At 40.1% G+C, this 18,463-nt stretch overlaps 1 protein-coding gene across 3 annotated transcripts in view; it reads left to right on the top strand.

The window, feature by feature from the left end:
* The window catches only part of arhgef4 (Rho guanine nucleotide exchange factor (GEF) 4), a 100,254-nt gene that overhangs the window by 77,323 nt on the left and 4,468 nt on the right, over nt 1–18,463 (top strand). For 2 of the 3 annotated variants that reach the window (XM_046061979.1, XM_046061992.1), the window contains 7 exons: nt 8,455–8,634; nt 9,018–9,218; nt 9,572–9,751; nt 10,044–10,276; nt 11,888–12,017; nt 12,122–12,253; nt 14,668–14,911. In XM_046061979.1, coding sequence (XP_045917935.1) covers nt 8,455–8,634; nt 9,018–9,218; nt 9,572–9,751; nt 10,044–10,276; nt 11,888–12,017; nt 12,122–12,253; nt 14,668–14,911 — 1,300 coding nt within the window. Of the gene's footprint in view, nt 1–8,454; nt 8,635–9,017; nt 9,219–9,571; nt 9,752–10,043; nt 10,277–10,547; nt 10,682–11,887; nt 12,018–12,121; nt 12,254–14,667; nt 14,912–18,463 lie in introns of those variants that run through there. The other variant, XR_006827022.1, reaches the window with a different exon arrangement.

Genomic DNA, 18,463 nt, shown 5'->3' with positions numbered 1-18,463 from the left:
TGACTTTCTGTCAGCCTGGCTACATAGTAAAACTGTCTTGCCAAATTAAACGAGAATTGTTCAGTTTGGTGGAACGCCAATTCCTCTCAAGTTTTCGCGATATTTGCTTTAATTTGCGAATTTCTGTATTATACCATGGAGCTAACCGTCTTTGTTTTATTATTTTCTTTTTTAGAGGAATTGGTTGCAGTGATTTCCAACTTGGTTTTGAAAGACTAAAAACAAGGCTTTCAAGTGCGTTACAATTTAGTCTAGGCTTAGAGCTTTGCTTCAAATACCGGAATTAGCACTAATAATATTTAATATAAGGGGAATGCTATACACTGCATAATTGCAATTTCAAAAATATGAAATTAAAAGGATGAAATAAAACTATTAAACAGCAATACCACATCTCTATGTGTATTTCCCTTATGCTTTAGAACTACTTGAATCTGTTTATATGAGAAAACATTACCTGGTGGCCGCCATTACAAAAAAAAACAGGACAAACTACCACATGCTCAGTGTAATTTCACATATTCTAGTAAACTCAAAACTAAATACTTTTTCTTCACATGAGGATATACTCTCCTGTAACTTGTTACTCTCATAGTATAGGTAAAACAAACAAAAAGTGTTCTTTTCACACTGTTACATCTACATCACATGTTAGCTAGGCAGTTACAACAATAAGTGGTAGCTTAAAAGTGCAGTCGACACAAAACTGAAACTCTGTCTTTGAGCGCTTATATAGCCCACAAATATAGCCAAACATCTCGGTACTATGTACACCTGATCTCAGTAGCTTTACACCACATATTACATACTTGCGGAGCAGTAAGGAACACACACAGTTATTCATGTGTCTTTATTCTGCCCGTAACATGCCCAACATGGGCTTAAGATAAGATAAGATAAAATAAGATAAACTTTAGTTGGCCATCAGTGCTGCGCAATGCTGCAGTAACACACAATAACTACATATGGACTTCACAATCACACACATAATACAATCTGTTCTATACATTTACATTGCATTGCACAAGGATATGAGACATACAGTATATTGAGTTGGAAATTCCCTACTGGACCTGGTATTACAGCGACACCTACTGTCACAAATTTTTCCACCCTTTAGCTCATTTCACACCCATTAATCAGATACTTAGCATTCCCCGAGCCTTCTTTGAAGACTGAATAGTACCAAAAAAAACTCTATCGGGGGTCAAGCGAAGCATAATATTTGACACAGGTCATCAGAAATTTATCAAAAATATGCAGCATCCAAATATTGTCCATTGAATGGTCTTTCTTTCACCCGTTTTTCATACTAAGTAAGGTAACAACAACCACTTATGCATAGTATGCATAGGGGCTGCAGCCACAAACACACCTCGTTGCTACACACAATGCTATGTTGGCAACCCAGTGGTTGTACTATATATATACTTTTGTCAAATTTAATATCAATCTGTTCTCTGCTACATCAGTATAAATGTATTAATGATGCAGCAAATAGCACACACACAAAATTTCCCTAGAGATCCATCCATTATTCCGTGCGGCTTCCACAATACCCCTCTCCCTGTCCCTCTCATCTCAACACCCTCCCCCTCTTCACTCCCCAAGGGGTTGTCATGGCCCTGCCTCAACCACTGTGGTATCCAAGATACGGTGACACACTCTGCATCCTGATAGGCTGCTAGCTGTTGAAGGGTGGGCACATAAAAAAGGAAAGAAGGAGAAAAAAAGGAAAGAGGGTGATTCTGGTGGTTAGATGGATGGCTGAGGCAGCACAGCTCCATGCCGAGCACAGAGCTCCATTTTAACAGGACCTCTTAACGGAGAGAAAATGTGGGCAGAGGCAGAGGAATAGAAGAAAAAAACAAGCCAGAGGCAGAACAAATGGCAGCTTGGTTTAAGAGTTAAAAAACGACTGAGCCTATGTAGGCTGGAGTGAAAAAAGAACAAGCCGGAAAAGAAGAGGACAGACGGAAGAGGAAGGAAAAGAAGAGGAGGCATGAGCATAAACCGGAGAGATGCAGCATCTCGCACCATGTCTTTTATCCTGACAACCTGACCGAGAGAGAGAGAAGAGCATCCAAAAGGAAAAAAAGACTAAACTGTTGGAAGATAGAAAGAAGAAAGAGTGAGGAGGTACCGGTTCTTCAAAGAGGAGAAAGGGAGCGAAGGAGGATGCTCAGCACGTAACACACAAATAGCTTCACAGCGCGCAGATTCATATACACGCTGACACAAATAGGTACCCAGCCTGCACTGGTAGGCCGGGGCAACGCTGGGCATCGGCAAAGTGGCAGGAGAAGCAGAGGAGGCGACCGCCAGAGCTGAGCGGAGGAGGAAAGCAGCACTAGGGAATAGTATCGGAGATAGCCGAGGACAACAACGAGGTGACGCGGTGTGGTGTGGGGGCTCAGCACTGAGGGAAAGGCGACGGGGGAGGGGCAGCGGTGCTGAGGAGGAGGAAGAGGAAGAGGCAAGGGGACTGATGGCTCGTGGCAGCGGCTCAGGGAGGTGGAGCAGGCAGAGGATGGGATTCTTCAGCGCCATGCTGCGCTGCAACCTCCCCCCAGAGACTCAGAAGGTGGTGGTGTTCATCATCATGATGCTGCTCATCATCATCAACGTGGTGCTCATGTTCCTGCTGGCCTTCCAGTAGAGAGTGCACACAGACTCCACCAGACACACACACACACACACACACACACACACACACACACACACACACACACAGACACACACACATACACTTCTAGAGGGAGGAAAATACCAGAGAAACTGAAACACAGAGGGACCGAAGGACCACAGAAGGACTGCCCTGTTGATGAGAGGGGCTGCTGGGATTGATGGGTGTTGAAGATTGCAGCAGCAGAACACAGGTACAACCAGGAAGGGGAAGAGGGAAGATCATGTAGTGTGAGAATGGATTGTGTGTACATTTGTTTCACCAGAAACATGCAAACAAGAGGAATTTGTTGTAGATGAGCACAGGAGCCTGTAAAAGGGTGGGTTCATCCAAATTGTAATTGTTTTCTTATAATCATAATGACTATCACATAGTTTAGGTTTGATTTGATTTGTCCAGATTTTGAGATACCTATTTCTATGGTTTCAATCTCCACAGCAAATACAATGGAGGTTAGGGAATCCACTTTGTGGTGCTTGAAGGAAGAGGCTTATATTATTCCGTTTTACTAATTAACAAAAAGTTCCATAAACATATCTAAACCCACAATGTGTTAGTTTGTCTCTCATTACTTTTTACCCTGTGTGAGGCTCTCCTCAAAGCCCAATCGTTTGTACTGTCTCACAAATAAATAGTTTAATTTTCTTTTCTTAAACAGCCGTAAAATTAGTTTTGAACAAATGTCACTCAAACAGGAGTGAATTGTATACTTTGTTGGGGACTATTTTTAAAGGTGGATTAATACACGTGTGTGTATGTCAGGCAGCGTGAAGGTGTATTTGGAAAATAAACTACTGTGTTTGTTCATGTTAATGAAGAAACATATCACCCAATGCAACAATGTGGCTCATTTGTGTCTTTTGTTTTTTAGACAGCACTGGAACTCTATGGCAAAGAGGACACACACACACACACACACACACACACACACACACACACACACAATACTTATTGATACCAATAGGATACATTCATTTTGGGGTAGGTTCTGCACATGGGATTTGTTGACTCTGACAAAAATATAGAATATTGCCAACCTTACTCTTTAAAATTAAACCTCAATGTATCTTTCAGAAACAGTGTGCCGTGTTATTTGTTACTATGGATGATCCACAGAACAGACATTTTTTTAAATACGGAGTATTTCTTAGGTATAAAGTAGTTAGATTTTTGTCTGTTTTGGATGAACCAACCCTTTAAATGCAACAATAATATATCAGAGGGCTATCAGGTGATGTAACACACTGCGGCGACCCTGTTGCAGCTCCTCAGCTCTTAGATAACTCTTAGATGGCTGATTGTGTTTTGAACATACAACTACAACTTGGCAGTTTCAACAGAACTGAATAGACAGCTTTCATATGTCTGCTGATCTGACCTGTCTATTATATCATTGACACCAGTCAACCATTCGTGATGTAATCAGTACCTAGTGAGGTATCATTTTCTGTCTTTTTGTAATCACTAATGGACACTAGTGTTTAGTGTGGAGTGCTGCTGCTGCTAAATTGCTTAATTACAGTATAGTATTGCAGTACAGCAGTACAGGTATACAGAGCTGACATACAGTGTTTGAAGTGAGAGACTAGAGCTCTTTACTACACCAGTCTTCTCACGTATATTTTTGTTTTCTGCCTGGTTGTTAAAATAGATAGATTATCTACTGTAAATAATTAAATGTCAGATCACTGGTATATAACTCTACTCTTGCACCTTATCAGAGCAGTAATGCATCAAATATAATTATGACTGTAATGACATAAGTTGAACATCATTTATGAATATGACTGAACCTGTCTTTTCAAAATTTACATGCAGTAGTATTAGTGGGCGGGCCTTGCTTTACCTCAACTTCTGCATTCTTTTTTAAAAAGAAGCCACACTATTTTCTGATCTGCTTCTGTTATGAAAACTCTTACTTCTCGTTTACCTGTCCTCTTGATAAATTCAGTGTAATGTCAGTTTTTATACAACAGCACAGCCACATCATGCTCAACACTCTGCTGACGCCAAATGTAAACAAAAAACATGACTGACCATGACAAACTGATGTTTCTTTGCCAAGTGTGCACACAACTGAACACTCAGCAGTGCTCTTGCTGTTAATTAATAAGCCTTTTTAATGAAAGCGAGTGACATACATTACTCATTAACTTTATACCCATATAGCTACATCAGTTGGTAATCTGTAAAAGTCAGTAAATGTTGTGTATTTGTTACATTTTCTTGGCACTTTTATAACCTTCCTGAAACTTTTGTGCAGAGAAGATAACTTTTAGAGATTGTTTACTGTAACCATCTAACTAATAACATTGGCGACATATGCTGACATCAATTTACTTACAGAACACGTTTTACTATATGGTATTATTATTATTATTATTATTGTTGTTATTTTAATTACGTACAGGCAAATATACTTCCTGTTGCATTTAATGTTTTACCATTTATAAAATGAGCTTCTATTGGTGCTGCCATAGTTGAGTGAAATTAGGGTAGATATATTTGCCCCGGGGTCACAAGTAGGAACTTTGAATGGCATTCTATTGTACTTTTTGTAGTTGGAGGTCAGGAATTTTAGGTGCATGATAGTAGCAATAGCAACAATAGCTAAAGTTCTGACAGTTTAGCTAAATCAGGCGTCTTAACTCAAAAATCTTGGGGCCACTGGCCAGGTGTTCTCACCTAGAAGTGCCTTACGCACTTGCCAGAAAGAAAAAAATGAGGTTATTTTACTATTCATTATTTTTAACATATATTTTCACTATGTACACGGTGAAGCTGAGCAACTTTTCCTCTGTTCTCTCCGATACCTCTCATGTAGCTCCACATGTTCAGTATTGTTATGTCCCTTGAAATTATATTCCTGGTGTAAAGAGCCCATTATGCACTGTAATCATGGTACAAAATTAAATGACTATTTCAAAATCTAAGAAAAGGACAAAGTAAATTGCAATAAATTCTAAACATGTGAGGGAGGGCAAAGCCAAAATTGGCACCCAGACTGGCAGAGATAAATGGAAAGTGAATACTGAACTTGACTATGATATGAAATTAACCAGGTCTTTCCAACCTCTTTGTTTTGACCTCTTAAAATGAAGCAATATCCACTTGGGGCCCCTCATCATAGTTTGTACATGTCTGTTTGTTGTGAGCAGTTTGACCACAGTAATTTTTCTTTCCCACATTGTTTTCACTTTAATAGAATTAGTGGCCTGATAATACGAATATATGTATTAGTGTGACATATTGCAGTAAATAGTACATTGAATAAACAGTATTTCATTTTCACAGGTATAATCCAGGTCCCACATGTGTGTCTGTTTAGAGCTGTTTATGCTTGCTCAGCTGCTCACATTAGGATCAGGGGGAAAGGTGACAAGGGGACAGCTGTGTGTGTGTGTGTGTGTGTGTGTGTGTGTGTGTGTGTGTGTGTGTGTGTGAGTGTAGTGTCCATTGCTGTTGCCATAGTGACCCTTAGACCGGCTCTAGGAGCACTGTCTGGATCTGGATGATCTACCTGTTTCCAACAAACTGTATGTAGCTGTTTACTATCATAACATTTAAGGGATGATATTGTGGTGTCATGTAGTCAAAGAGGAAACTGGAGAGAAAGGCAGCAGAGAGGCAAGATGGTGTGGGTGTGTTGCTTAGCAACAGCTACATCGACTGATTCCCTCATGACCATGATGGATCAGTGGAGCTACGAGACATCACAGAGAAAAAGAAAATGAGTCTTTAACAACACTAGTGAAAGACCCCCAGATTTCTCTTCTATACTTGAAAGAAGGCAGCCTGCAGAGAGGAGGAATGTTGGGCTGATTTGGTCAAGCAGGATTGGTGTTGCCCTCTGCAGGAATGAGAGCCTGAGCAGCATAATAGATGGCCTCTGTGAAGCCTGGGGCTGTGTTGACGCAGTGTGCGAGGTAGTGTGAAATATGACCACTGCAGTGTCTTCATCAATAACATTGGCTCCATCTCTTTCTGGTCTCGCTCTGTCTCTGCTACCTCTTCCTCTTCCCTGCGCTGTACTCCCATCTTAAGTGCCTTTTGCACTGGGCAAAAAACCCACTAAGCCCATACGCCACCTGCTGAGTGGTCGTGTTCTGACTGATGCTGTGTTACAGACACATCGAACGCAACATCAAATCTGAAGGATAACATCTTCTGGTCCCTTTTATGTTTCTGTCTTCCCTCTTAGGTCATCTTTAGCTGGCTTTAACCTAGAACAATAAATCTGTCTGATGGTTAGACTCACTTTAGACATCCATTGTCACCTGGTGCTTTAAACCATCACAGCCAGAGGGAGATATTGAAACAAATAAGTAAAATTAATCATTTCTGCAGTAGTAAAGCATTCTTAACTTCTTACAAAAGTCTTAGTTACAGTGATTATTATTCTCATCATAGCAGTTAGTCCTATGTCATATTCTTCCTATGTTCAGTAGCAGAGTGGTTTTGTAAATTTAATTAGATCAAATATGTCCTTTAGAGTTTTTACAAAGATTTCTTTCAATAACTTATTTTGCAGTTACTCTAAGAATCTTTCTTTTTATGATGTTATTTTTATTTATATTATTTCTCATTTTAGTTTGTCAATTTGTTTTTAAAAAGTTATCCTTGTTTATTTTTATATTCTTGTTCTTTCCTATATTGTTTCCTCTTCAAATGGGTGTGCTGTATCACACATTTTCCCCCCACAACCCCACAAGCAGTCGCTTCTCAACCTTGTAGTAGTTTATGACCCATCCTCAGGGGAGGTATACTTTTTGGATCTTTGGGCATTATTAATTATTAGTATCATTGTATGCTACAGCATTGTTAGAAAAATAATATTTATTAACAGAATTAGTATCACTTTGTTGTGCAGCCAAAGTACAATAGCCAATTGTGGGAACAAGAAAATTGCTTTCAATATATTGGACATCGGAGCTGAATTTTAATTTTATATAAAAATACATTTTCACTTAGGGGTGTACTCACTTTAGTTGCCAGCGGTTTAGACATTAATGGCTATGTGATGTGTTATTTTGAGGTGACAGCAAATTTACGCTGTTGTACAAGCTGTACATTGTACCACAGTGTCATTTCTCCAGTGTTGTCACATATGATAAAGATATAATCAAATATTTACAACAATGTGAGGTATGTACTCACTTTTGTGAGATGCTGTATGTTATTGCCTACTGTAGCTCAATGAGTAGATGTTCCATAAGGCAAAGCATGTGCCTACACTACACCTGTTTCTGTAGTGGCAACATAAACTAAAGGATGTTGGTTGTCTTAAGCGGAGCCATAAATCCATAATTGGTCACATCTCTGTTTTGGCATGTGGAGGAGGCACAGCAGTCCCTTTGGTATTTTGAGTAGGTAACTGTGACGGAGGGCCAAGATTTGATTTGAATCCGGGTTGACAGGGTACCAAACGTGCAGATTGACCGCAACGCCAAAGAGCCAGGCTCATTGTTATGGCTGCAAGACAAAAGTAGTAAGCCCAACCAGATTTAAAGCCGGGTCTACAGGGTACCAAACATCCAACTTGAACGCAACGCTGACCCTGACCCAAGCGTCCTATTTTGTTCTATGACACTTGGGCCTAGGACATGCAGCAACATATTTAGTGTTTGGTTTGGCACTTTTTAACTCAGGGTAAATGTACGTCTTTTATAAATCCGAATTTATGCTCAGAAAGTGTCCTTTTTTGTGTGTATGCAACGGTTATAAATCAGACCCCATCCTATGTCCCTTTTGTGGTGCTTCCTTTGCAGCTGATCAGTGATGGCAGCGTGGTGTTTGCCGAGGCCCTCTGGGACCATGTCACAATGGACGACCAAGAGCTGGGATTCAAGGCTGGTGATGTCATCGAAGTAGTGGATGCCAGTAACAAGGAATGGTGGTGGGGTCGCATTATGGACAGCGAGGGCTGGTTCCCAGCCAGCTTTGTACGGGTGAGAAAAACTCTGTCCTGGCTCCTAGAAGAAACAGAATTTTTCATTTTATTTATAACTGCAGCTGCTGCAATACTGCTGCAATGCTCTGTTATTTTTTAAGTGGATTGTCATTAAAACATGACTTATAATAAGTGTGCCATGTTCTTGCACAAGAATCTACAAGTAAGAAAAAAACATTAAACAAATGTCTTGACAGAAGGTAGGCTTATTAGAATGTTTGAGCACATGCTCCTCTCATTAAATCACCTGCACAACTGTAAACTAGAAGCAGTAACAAAATTGGAACTGCATTTCTCAAGAGAGAATTGAAAATAAGAGAGATGCAGAGAGAAAATCTGAATGCTTCCACGGGTTTTAACAGTTACCTGTATCCTTCTCAGTTGCGTGTGAACCAGGATGAGCCCATGGAGGAGTATCTGGCGCACCTGGAGGAGGCTCAGGCTGGCGAGGAGGTTGGGGCTGGTCTGGGCCTGTTGCTAGGACCTGGTTTACCCTGCAAAGAGCAGATGAGGACCAACGTCATCAATGAGATCATGAGCACTGAGAGAGACTACATCAAGCACCTGAAAGACATCTGTGAGGTCTGGATTAGATCATTTTTCATACACTAGCTTCAATAAATCCATCTGTTTACTATCAGGTCTCAAACTTAGTTCTACTCATCCTTTAAATTAGCTTTTGGAGCTACAAACCTGGTTCTCTTGGTCACTTTCGACAGACACTCAACCCCAGATTACTGTCTTAACAAACATCCTAAACAACTAAGAGAGGGTTTTGGCAGAAAAATGACATTGAATAAATACTGTCTCGTTCCTTCCTTAAGAAAGCAGATTATGCCTGCCAACAACGTTATGCTATACATTATTATTATGTGTATTATTGTATAATGTAAGTATTGTATTTGATGGATGTTTAAATGTATTTAAACCTCCAGGGTTACATCAAACAGTGCCGCAAGAGGACAGACATGTTCACTGAAGACCAACTTCGTACAATCTTTGGCAATATTGAAGACATCTACCGATTCCAGAAGAAGTTCCTGAAAGGCCTGGAGAAGAAATTCAACAAGGAGCAGCCTCACCTCAGCGAGATCGGCTGTTGCTTCCTTGAACACGTAAGCTGAGTCACAAAAGTCAGTCAGAAGCCTATGAATTTCTGCATAGGTATTTCAATATGCTTGTTTCAGAATGTATGAAAACGGCACAGACAAGCTAGTTTAAAACCTTTCTTGCTTAATGTCAGAAATCTTTTATTCTGTGTTGTTCCACATTGCCTCTTTATTAAACTTTTATTTTGTTTTCTAGAACCCTCAAAAACTAATACTGATATAGTTAGTGAACAATAAAGGGTCTACCCATACAGTTTTCGTGCTTCTAATCCATTCTCTTGTTGTCTTTTATGTGTAGCAAACAGATTTCCAGATCTATTCAGAGTATTGCAACAACCACCCTAATGCCTGCATCCAGCTCTCTAAGGTCATGAAGGTCAACAAATACGTGTTCTTCTTCGAGGCGTGCCGACTGCTCCAGAAGATGATCGACATTTCCTTGGACGGTTTCCTGCTCACCCCAGTTCAGAAGATCTGCAAGTACCCACTGCAGCTGGCTGAGCTGCTCAAATACACCAACCCACAGCACAGGTAACTGCAAACTAATTATGTGTTCACACAGGGAAAGACTTCTGGGGATCCATTGGTGCAACATTTTTTATTCATGAAAGATATCCTTTCAGACCATGTCAAAATATTTACAGCCAAAAACTGTTTATTAAAATTGCCCTTTCATGGATGATTGTCTGTTCCAGGAAGTTTTTTGTAAGATAATAAATGAACCAATAAATGAACCTCTAACCTCAGCCCTGACCAGATCTGTAAACTACTGGACCTCTGTCTAAACACCACTTATTTCCAGTACAATAGAGGATTTTAAAGACAGAAGCATGGCTATGCCATGGGCTCACCAGTATCCCCTATTGTGGCTAACATCTACATGGAAGAAGTGGAGAGCAACTCCTTCAGAGGAACAGCACAGAGCCACTGGTACAGGTATGTGGATGACACATGGTTCAAAATTAAAACCCAGGAAGTGCAGGCAAGTTCACACGAGAAGATGTCCACAACAAGTTTGGCCTTCCTGGACTGTTCCGTACACTTTGAAGAGGACAGGAGTCTGCACATTGGAGTATACAGTAAACCCACTGCACCACTGAGCTGAGAACATACCAACTAGTGCCTATGCCCAAGAAAAATAAAACCATGTGAATGGGGCAGTTACTGCCTGTGGATACCCTAAATGGACCTTTGTGAAAACAGCTACAAGATCCAGGAAGAAGAACTAAACAACCACTACACAAATGCATTGCTCAACACAGAAGGGCCAACTCTTCAGGTCAATCCTCAGCTGTTTACCTACATCTGAAGAACAAAGGACACTCGTTTGAGGACCTCCGGTGCACATTTTAGACAGAGAAGATTGATGGTTTGAAAGAGGTGTCAAGGAAGCCATTAAAGCATAGAGCTGGTGTTATTTTATATTGTCTTAGAACAAACAAATTGAAAACACCAAAACTCCTAATAGTCTCAAAAGTCTCTTTTTCTGACTTGCCCATCCAGTCTGTGGCTCTCTTCCTTCTGAAGCTGACACAGAAGTTGTTATCAAAAGTTACTATAACAGGAGGAAATATGGACTATTTTCAAAGGTGGACTGATCCACACTTGATGCTCCATTTGTGGCAGCAGAAAATAAATTACAATGTGTGTGTTCATGGTGGTAATATAATAATAATAATAATAATATGTTTATATAGCACCATTCAAAAGCAGACAGTTTTGAAACATTTTGAGGCTTAAACGTGATGCGTAATTGCATATCATCTGCATAACAATGGTAGGAGATACATTTAAAATGACTCATCTGCCCAAGCGGAAGCGAGAACAAGGCAAACAGTATTTCCCCCAGGACAAAACCTTAGGGGACACTACACAACAGAGAGGTACAAGGAGTACCAATCCAAAGATACCCACCCACCAAATAATTACAGAGAGAACTCAGGTGGTAACAATGGAGCTCTATGGCACAGAGGAATATATCAGGCTTTGGATACAAAGATAATTGTTAATATGATGCATTCATTGTTTGCTTTGGTATCTTTATAGAATTTCTTGACTATAAGAAAGATATAAAATATCAAAAGACTTATCCTTCAAGCTTCAGCTTTAAACACCAACTGCATGTTACTGTCTAATCTTTAGGGACTACAAAGATGTGGAGGCGGCCTTAAACGCCATGAAAAACGTGGCCAGGCTGATCAACGAGAGGAAACGTCGTCTTGAGAACATCGACAAGATCGCCCAGTGGCAGAGCTCGATAGAGGACTGGGAGGTGTGGCAAGAAAGCTCTTTGTTCTAAAAGGGTCTCTCATTTCATACTGTTCAGTTCTGGGTAGCAAGTAACAGCTGCATGTGTGTGTGTTCCGATCCATGCAGGGTGAAGACATCCTCAACAGGAGCTCTGATCTCATCTTTTCAGGGGAGTTGACCAAGCTATCCCTGCCTCAGACTAAGAGTCAACAGAGAATGTTTTTCCTCTTTGATCATCAGATGGTGTACTGCAAAAAGGTGCCTCAGCATGCCACACTGTATCTTTCACTCCAAGGAGTCAAACATTTTTTTTGGTAAAATTCTGCATACTTCTAAAGCCTGTTGGCCACTTTCTATTTGGTTGAATTGTGCACCATTTCCCATTTGCACAGTGTCATGAGTGGGCATTACTTCCTTTAAGTGGTAATAAATTACAATTAATAATAATAAAAAATTATAATAATAATAAATTAAAAGCATCCACAAAAAGTGTAGTCCTAGAATCGTCCTAGAGAGGAATTCTAATGGGCTAATCAAATCACTGATAAGAACCTTTCACAATGCGCAATAGTCACTGATATTTAATTCAGGAGGGGACATGATCAAAATATGAACTAAGTTTATGTAATAATAAATTTTTGATGACATCAAAATGTGCTAAAAAATTACATACATTTTCATGTCAACATTTAAGCCAATAAAGAGAAAAATAGTGATAATTTCCCAGGCCCCAAGTGGTGTCCTAAAATGTCTTAGTAGCAGCACTCAAGTGCTATGTAGTGCAAAACTTCTTTTAATTGGCTAAATCCCAATCTCCCCACTCAAAGACTTAAAGAGACAGGAGCATCTCCAGCTTGTTTCAGACAAAAAAGCTGAAATGATGGCCTTTTTTTAACTTTGAATCATACAATGCTGATATACAGGAGTCACAGAACTACAATATAAGACTTGAAAAGCAGTATAATGGTTCTCCTTTAAACACAGAGTTACCAGGGAAAGCCTGTGTAAAAAAGGTAAATAAACATAGGAGCAACTACAAGAAAAAAGAAGTTAACGTGCAAGTGTATGATGCCATTTTGATTTTTTTTTTTTATTAGTTAACTGAGTATTAGAAAATAATCAGTTTACTTGGCAAGAGCCTGGAATATGTTCAAATCAGACAGTTGGTCCCGTTAAGTCCCTCTGCAATGAAGTAAGTAAAAAATGTCAACTAAGAAGTTGTTTTTATTGAGATACCTGGACAGATATGAAATAGAACTTACCAGGACCTGAAAGCTTTACATCTGAAACATGATCATTATATATCTGCTCAGGTAGCATATAAAAAAAAAAAACACATGCCAGAGCTGGTCTCTGACTCCAGAGCTTTTCGTATCTTATCTAGACTGTGCATCAACTTTGAGTCATAAATAAGTTATGCATGCTTCCTTTTCTATATTACTTAGTTTGAATGGCAGCCACAATGATCCACTACGGTGCAATGTATCCCAATCTAACATCTTGCCTTACAGGAAATTTATAATGAAGAATGTACATTTTCTAATCATTGAAAATATATTATTTAACAAAGAAGCCCTCTGAAAAGTAATTATATTTATCTAATAAGTGAATGTTCAACTTATTCAATATCATCCCTGCTGAGTCAACACTTTTCATCTCAGTGATAAATTAATAATTGAATCCGTTTTAATTCAGTTATTGACTAGACTTTATTAGCTCATCTGTTAAGGTGGGCGATATTGACTACCAGCCTCGAAAACCCAGCTGTATTCTAACTTTATCTTAGCTCTCTTATCAGCTAGGCTCCTTACATACTTGCTATTAACCTCTTGAAGCTGGGTCTCCGACATTGACAGCCTTGTGTTGGACTGATTTGTGCAGTGGTGTTCATGAGGGAGAGAGAGCGAGAGGGATGAGAGAGAGGGACGAGCACGAGGATGTTCTGCGCAAATATGCGCTGCCTGCTGCTCTGCAATCAAATACGATTTTAAATAGGCCTTGTAAAACGAATCAAAAATCAATGTGGCGGTCAGCGTTGATATTTTGGCAGGCCGCCACAAATAAATGAACGTATAGTAAACTGCTGTAACTTATCTGCTCATGTTCAAAACTCTCTGCACATTCACAATCTCTCCCACGTATTTCCCAGACATTACAAATTAAACGCCATGTGGGTAAAATTTTACAAATAATACTCTGACTTCCCGTTCCCGTGAAGGCAGCATGGAGCTGCACCAAGTTGCTGACAAAAAAATACACAGTCTCGTCCAGTCGCAGTGGACTAAACTGGCAGGTTTTAATGTTGCAGACCACAGTTTTTTTGCAAGTATTTTAAAGTTTAAACTCGTATTGATGTGAATCTTTGGTGTAAACTCGCCTTAGAATTTTCAACTATCAAACGCCCAGCAAAAGCAGCTCAGCCCCCCTTTCCAAAATATTGCTTCCAGCGCCCCCCATCGTCCTTGGGACGTCCCCTGGGGGGGCGGTACCGCCCCGGTTGAGAAACACGATACTAGAGTTAACTGACAACATTATTCTTCTATTTGTTCAATACCTGTGTCATGAAACACAGCATTTATCAGTCAGCCATGTTGGCTTTTGCTGGTACTGCTGATTACTTCATTCTTCTCTCAAACTTGGCGGAACTGGCCTGAATTAAATTATCATTACAGGACCTCCTGCGCCGGGACATGCTGTACTACAAGGGTCGGGTGGACATGGACCATATGGAGGTGATAGATGTGGAGGATGGCAAGGAGAAGGACTTCAATATCAGTGTGAAGAATGCCCTGAAGCTGCGGTCGCTGGCTGGTGACGAAATCCACCTCCTGTGTGCCAAGAAGCCAGAGCAGAAACAGCGCTGGTTCCGAGCCTTTGCTGATGAGAGGATTCACGTCCAGCATGACCGTGAGACAGGTCAGATAAATGCACAGTGTAGAGTTCACAGTGATGAAATGTTGAAAATCCAACTTAAAATCTTTACAGCCCATTAAGGGGAGACACCGCAGGCAAAAACATTGTTTTATCATGCACTGGTCAATTTTGAGATTTTGGTCTACTTTGCTTCCTTAACATGTCTTCTTTCAGACTAGTGGGGAAAAAAGTTTGTGTGTGATGTGTTATTTTGAGGGGACAGCAAATTTACACTGTTATAATATAAGATGTACACTCACTACTTTACATTGTAGCAAATTGCCATTTCTTCAGTGTTGTCACATGAAAAGATATATTCAAATATTAGCACAAATGTGAGGGTGTACTCACTTTTGTGAGATACTGTACATTTTGCCTCTGTGCATTTGTAGATTTTTGTAGAAACATCTCCTGCAGTGACTCGCTTTAATGATTATGTGATCTCTGGCTTGGCTCAAGACAACAGGGGGCCCTAGGCAAGATTTTCTTTGGGGGCCCTCCTTACTTTGCCTGGAGCCGAGAACTATGAATTAAAACTTTGAACAGATAATTTCGGTCAGTGCTATGCATAATTACAGTAATCACAACCAGTTGTCAAAAATACCTTCAAGTAACATATACACTACTGACAGTAGTGCATGAGAAAAATCTGGTTCCCCTGGCTCCTTCTTCTGATCCTAATGACATTTGCAATAATCCACTGCTCCTGGCTCAAAGGAGCCTCTCATCCCGCTGTTAGGTGTTTTCGCAGCTGCCTCTAAAGCTGCCCAGGGCCGTGAATGTTGGAGGGGCGTTTTATAGAAGACGAGTCCATGCAAGAGAGACCGGGGTCTTGGTTAGACACAATCATTATATTTCTGTTGGATGGATGGATGGATGGATTGAGTAAGGTGTTGATGTGAGAGTAGCATGGGCCTGGAAAGGCAGTATGTCCTAGAGACCTATAGTCTGGGACTATAGTTGGTTGTTTTCCTTGTGTTCGTTAGACATAAGTTTCCATATGATCATATGAAGAGTTTAGTACTTAATTTCTTTTTTTATCTTAGAGTTTTTTCTTGTTGTTAATTTTTTGACAGTCAACATTTGAAGAGCTACACTTTGCACTTGACTGGCGACCTGTGGTAGATGAAGTATTCAGATCCTTTACTTAAAGGTTTAGTGTGTAATATTTAGGAGGATCTTTTGACAAAAATGCAAATGTTGGGCAGATTACTCAGAAATTGTAATGAGTTACTTTTTACTTATTTCTCCTTTAAAAAGTAATAATATTATAAATAGTAACATGTACCCTGCCTTTTGCCTGATGCCAGCTGGGACTGGCTCCAGCCCCCCGCGACCCTGTACGCAGGATAAGCGGTTGACGATGGATGGATGAATGGAGTAATGTTACTATTACTTTCAACACCCCACCCCACCCTTAAAAGTGACGTAAAACCTGTTCAGCAACTCATTTTAAAAATGAATCCACTTTACAGGAACAATAATTAACCATAGTCTCTCAGACCAGAGGATGCTGTATGATATAGGCTATGGACATAGGCTATTTAAAAATAATAAAAAACAAAGCAGGTCTTTCCCAACATTTTAACGAATCGCGTATTCATAACAACATGAAGGAGTAAAATTTTTACAGTACATAACGTTTCTTAAAACCACTGGCTGAAATATAAAATACAAAACAAGATTCTTCCAACTTGTTCAACTAATAGCATATTCATAACAATGAGTAGGATTTTTACAAAACATATAACTTTTTAACGCCATTGGCTTAATGCCACTCTCTCCCGCCGAGTGGAAACATCACTGGCAGTTGCGATTAGCTTAACATGATCTGTCCATTGAGGAAGGGGGCCACTGTTCTGGCTGGAATTTGCTGGGCCCTAGGCAATTGCATGTTCAGGGTATAGGGCGAAACTAACCGACAACACCTGTGAACAGGCATAAATGTCACGAAAAAAACCACAAATGTTAACTTCAGCACTTCTGATAAAGTGCCGCTTCCAGTCCCCAAGAGAGCAAGTCAGGGCTTCAATTTTTAACGTCACGTTTTTATAGTATACTGAAACTCCTGTATAGGTCCGCTTTGGCACAAAAATCATCCCGACTCACAGCGCGAGGTGGGTCCACGTCACTCGCTGGTGTTTTTCGCGGTAATACCAAAAAAGAGAGTGTCAATTTCCCAGAGATTACACATTAAACACCATGTCTTCCCGTTCCCATGAAGGCAGCATGGAGCTGCACCACAAGTTGCTGGCAAAAAATACACTGTCTCGTCCAGTCGCAGTGGACTAAACTGGCAGGTTTTAATGTTGCAGACCACAGTTTTTTTGCAAGTATTTTAAAGGGGGCTACTGTTCTGGCTGGAATTTGCTGGGCCCTACGCAATTGCATCTTCAGGGTATAGGGCGGGTCGGTGCTGTGTGATCCAGCATCCCTCCACTGCATCTTCATCAATACTTTAATACCCTCAGTGTGTCAGGAAATCCCACAGAATAAGTGCGTAACTGGCGTGAGCGGGGTAGGGGTGGTAGTAAGAGAAATGGACATTATTCAGCAATATTTTGATTTTAGGTTTGCATGTCTGTTTCCATGTTTATCTGTTGGTTTTATACTTTATATTAATAACTGTTGAAACCATTAATAAAAATAAAACATTTGCTAACTGCTATATTTTTTCTGCTACATCTTGTCATTTTTCAACAGAAATGTATGTTAATTTAACTGTAGACATTTCTTGTAAAAAAACATTTATGTTTACATTAACTGTTACTCACCAATACCTACTGTGTGTGTAACAAACATGTTGAATGCATTTCCTTCCTTCTTAACAGTTTTATAACTGACACAATTTATTTTTTATTTTTTCTGAACTCATCACTACACATAAACACAACCCCAGGTTTCTGTTTAAGACAGTGGATCAGCTGGTAAACCCAACCCCTCCTTGTGCCTCAGCTGGAAGTAATAATGCAACAAGAGAGTTTTAACCAGTTTTATCCCATTGACTTGTCTGAGCTTTTAAAAACAGTATCACAAATGAGAGTGTCCTCCAGCCCACTTGATGTAATACCTACGAAGTTTTTACTGAAAGTAATAGATTCTGTTGGGCCCCATTTGATCTTTGTTTTCAACAGCTACCTATCTACTGGTTGTGTCCCTGATTATTTTAAAACGGCTTGCGTGAACCCACTTTTAAAGGAACCTGGTTTAGATCCCTCCCTCCCACAAAATTTTAGACCAATTTCAAAACTGCCTTTTATTGCAAAGATTCTAGAAAGAATTGTGTCCAAACAGCTGCTCACTGTACTGGAAAATAACAAAATATTTGAAAAGTTTCAGTCTGGTTTCAGGAAGTACCACAGCACTGAGACTGCCCTGCTTAAAGTCACCAATGACCTTTTAATGTCTGCTGATGAAGGCATGTGCTCAGTCCTGGTACTCCTGGACCTTAGCGCTCCTTTTGACACCATTGATCACAACATCATGTTAGACAGACTGAGGCACTGGGTGGGGATCTCTGGTACTGCTCTAGAATGGTTTTCATCCTACCTGTCA

Source organism: Micropterus dolomieu, linkage group LG01, assembly GCF_021292245.1.
Source record: "Micropterus dolomieu isolate WLL.071019.BEF.003 ecotype Adirondacks linkage group LG01, ASM2129224v1, whole genome shotgun sequence".
NCBI classification, from domain to species: domain Eukaryota; kingdom Metazoa; phylum Chordata; class Actinopteri; order Centrarchiformes; family Centrarchidae; genus Micropterus; species Micropterus dolomieu.
The sequence above is the reverse complement of the archived record's forward strand: the minus strand, read 5'-3'. Positions and strand labels throughout refer to the sequence as shown.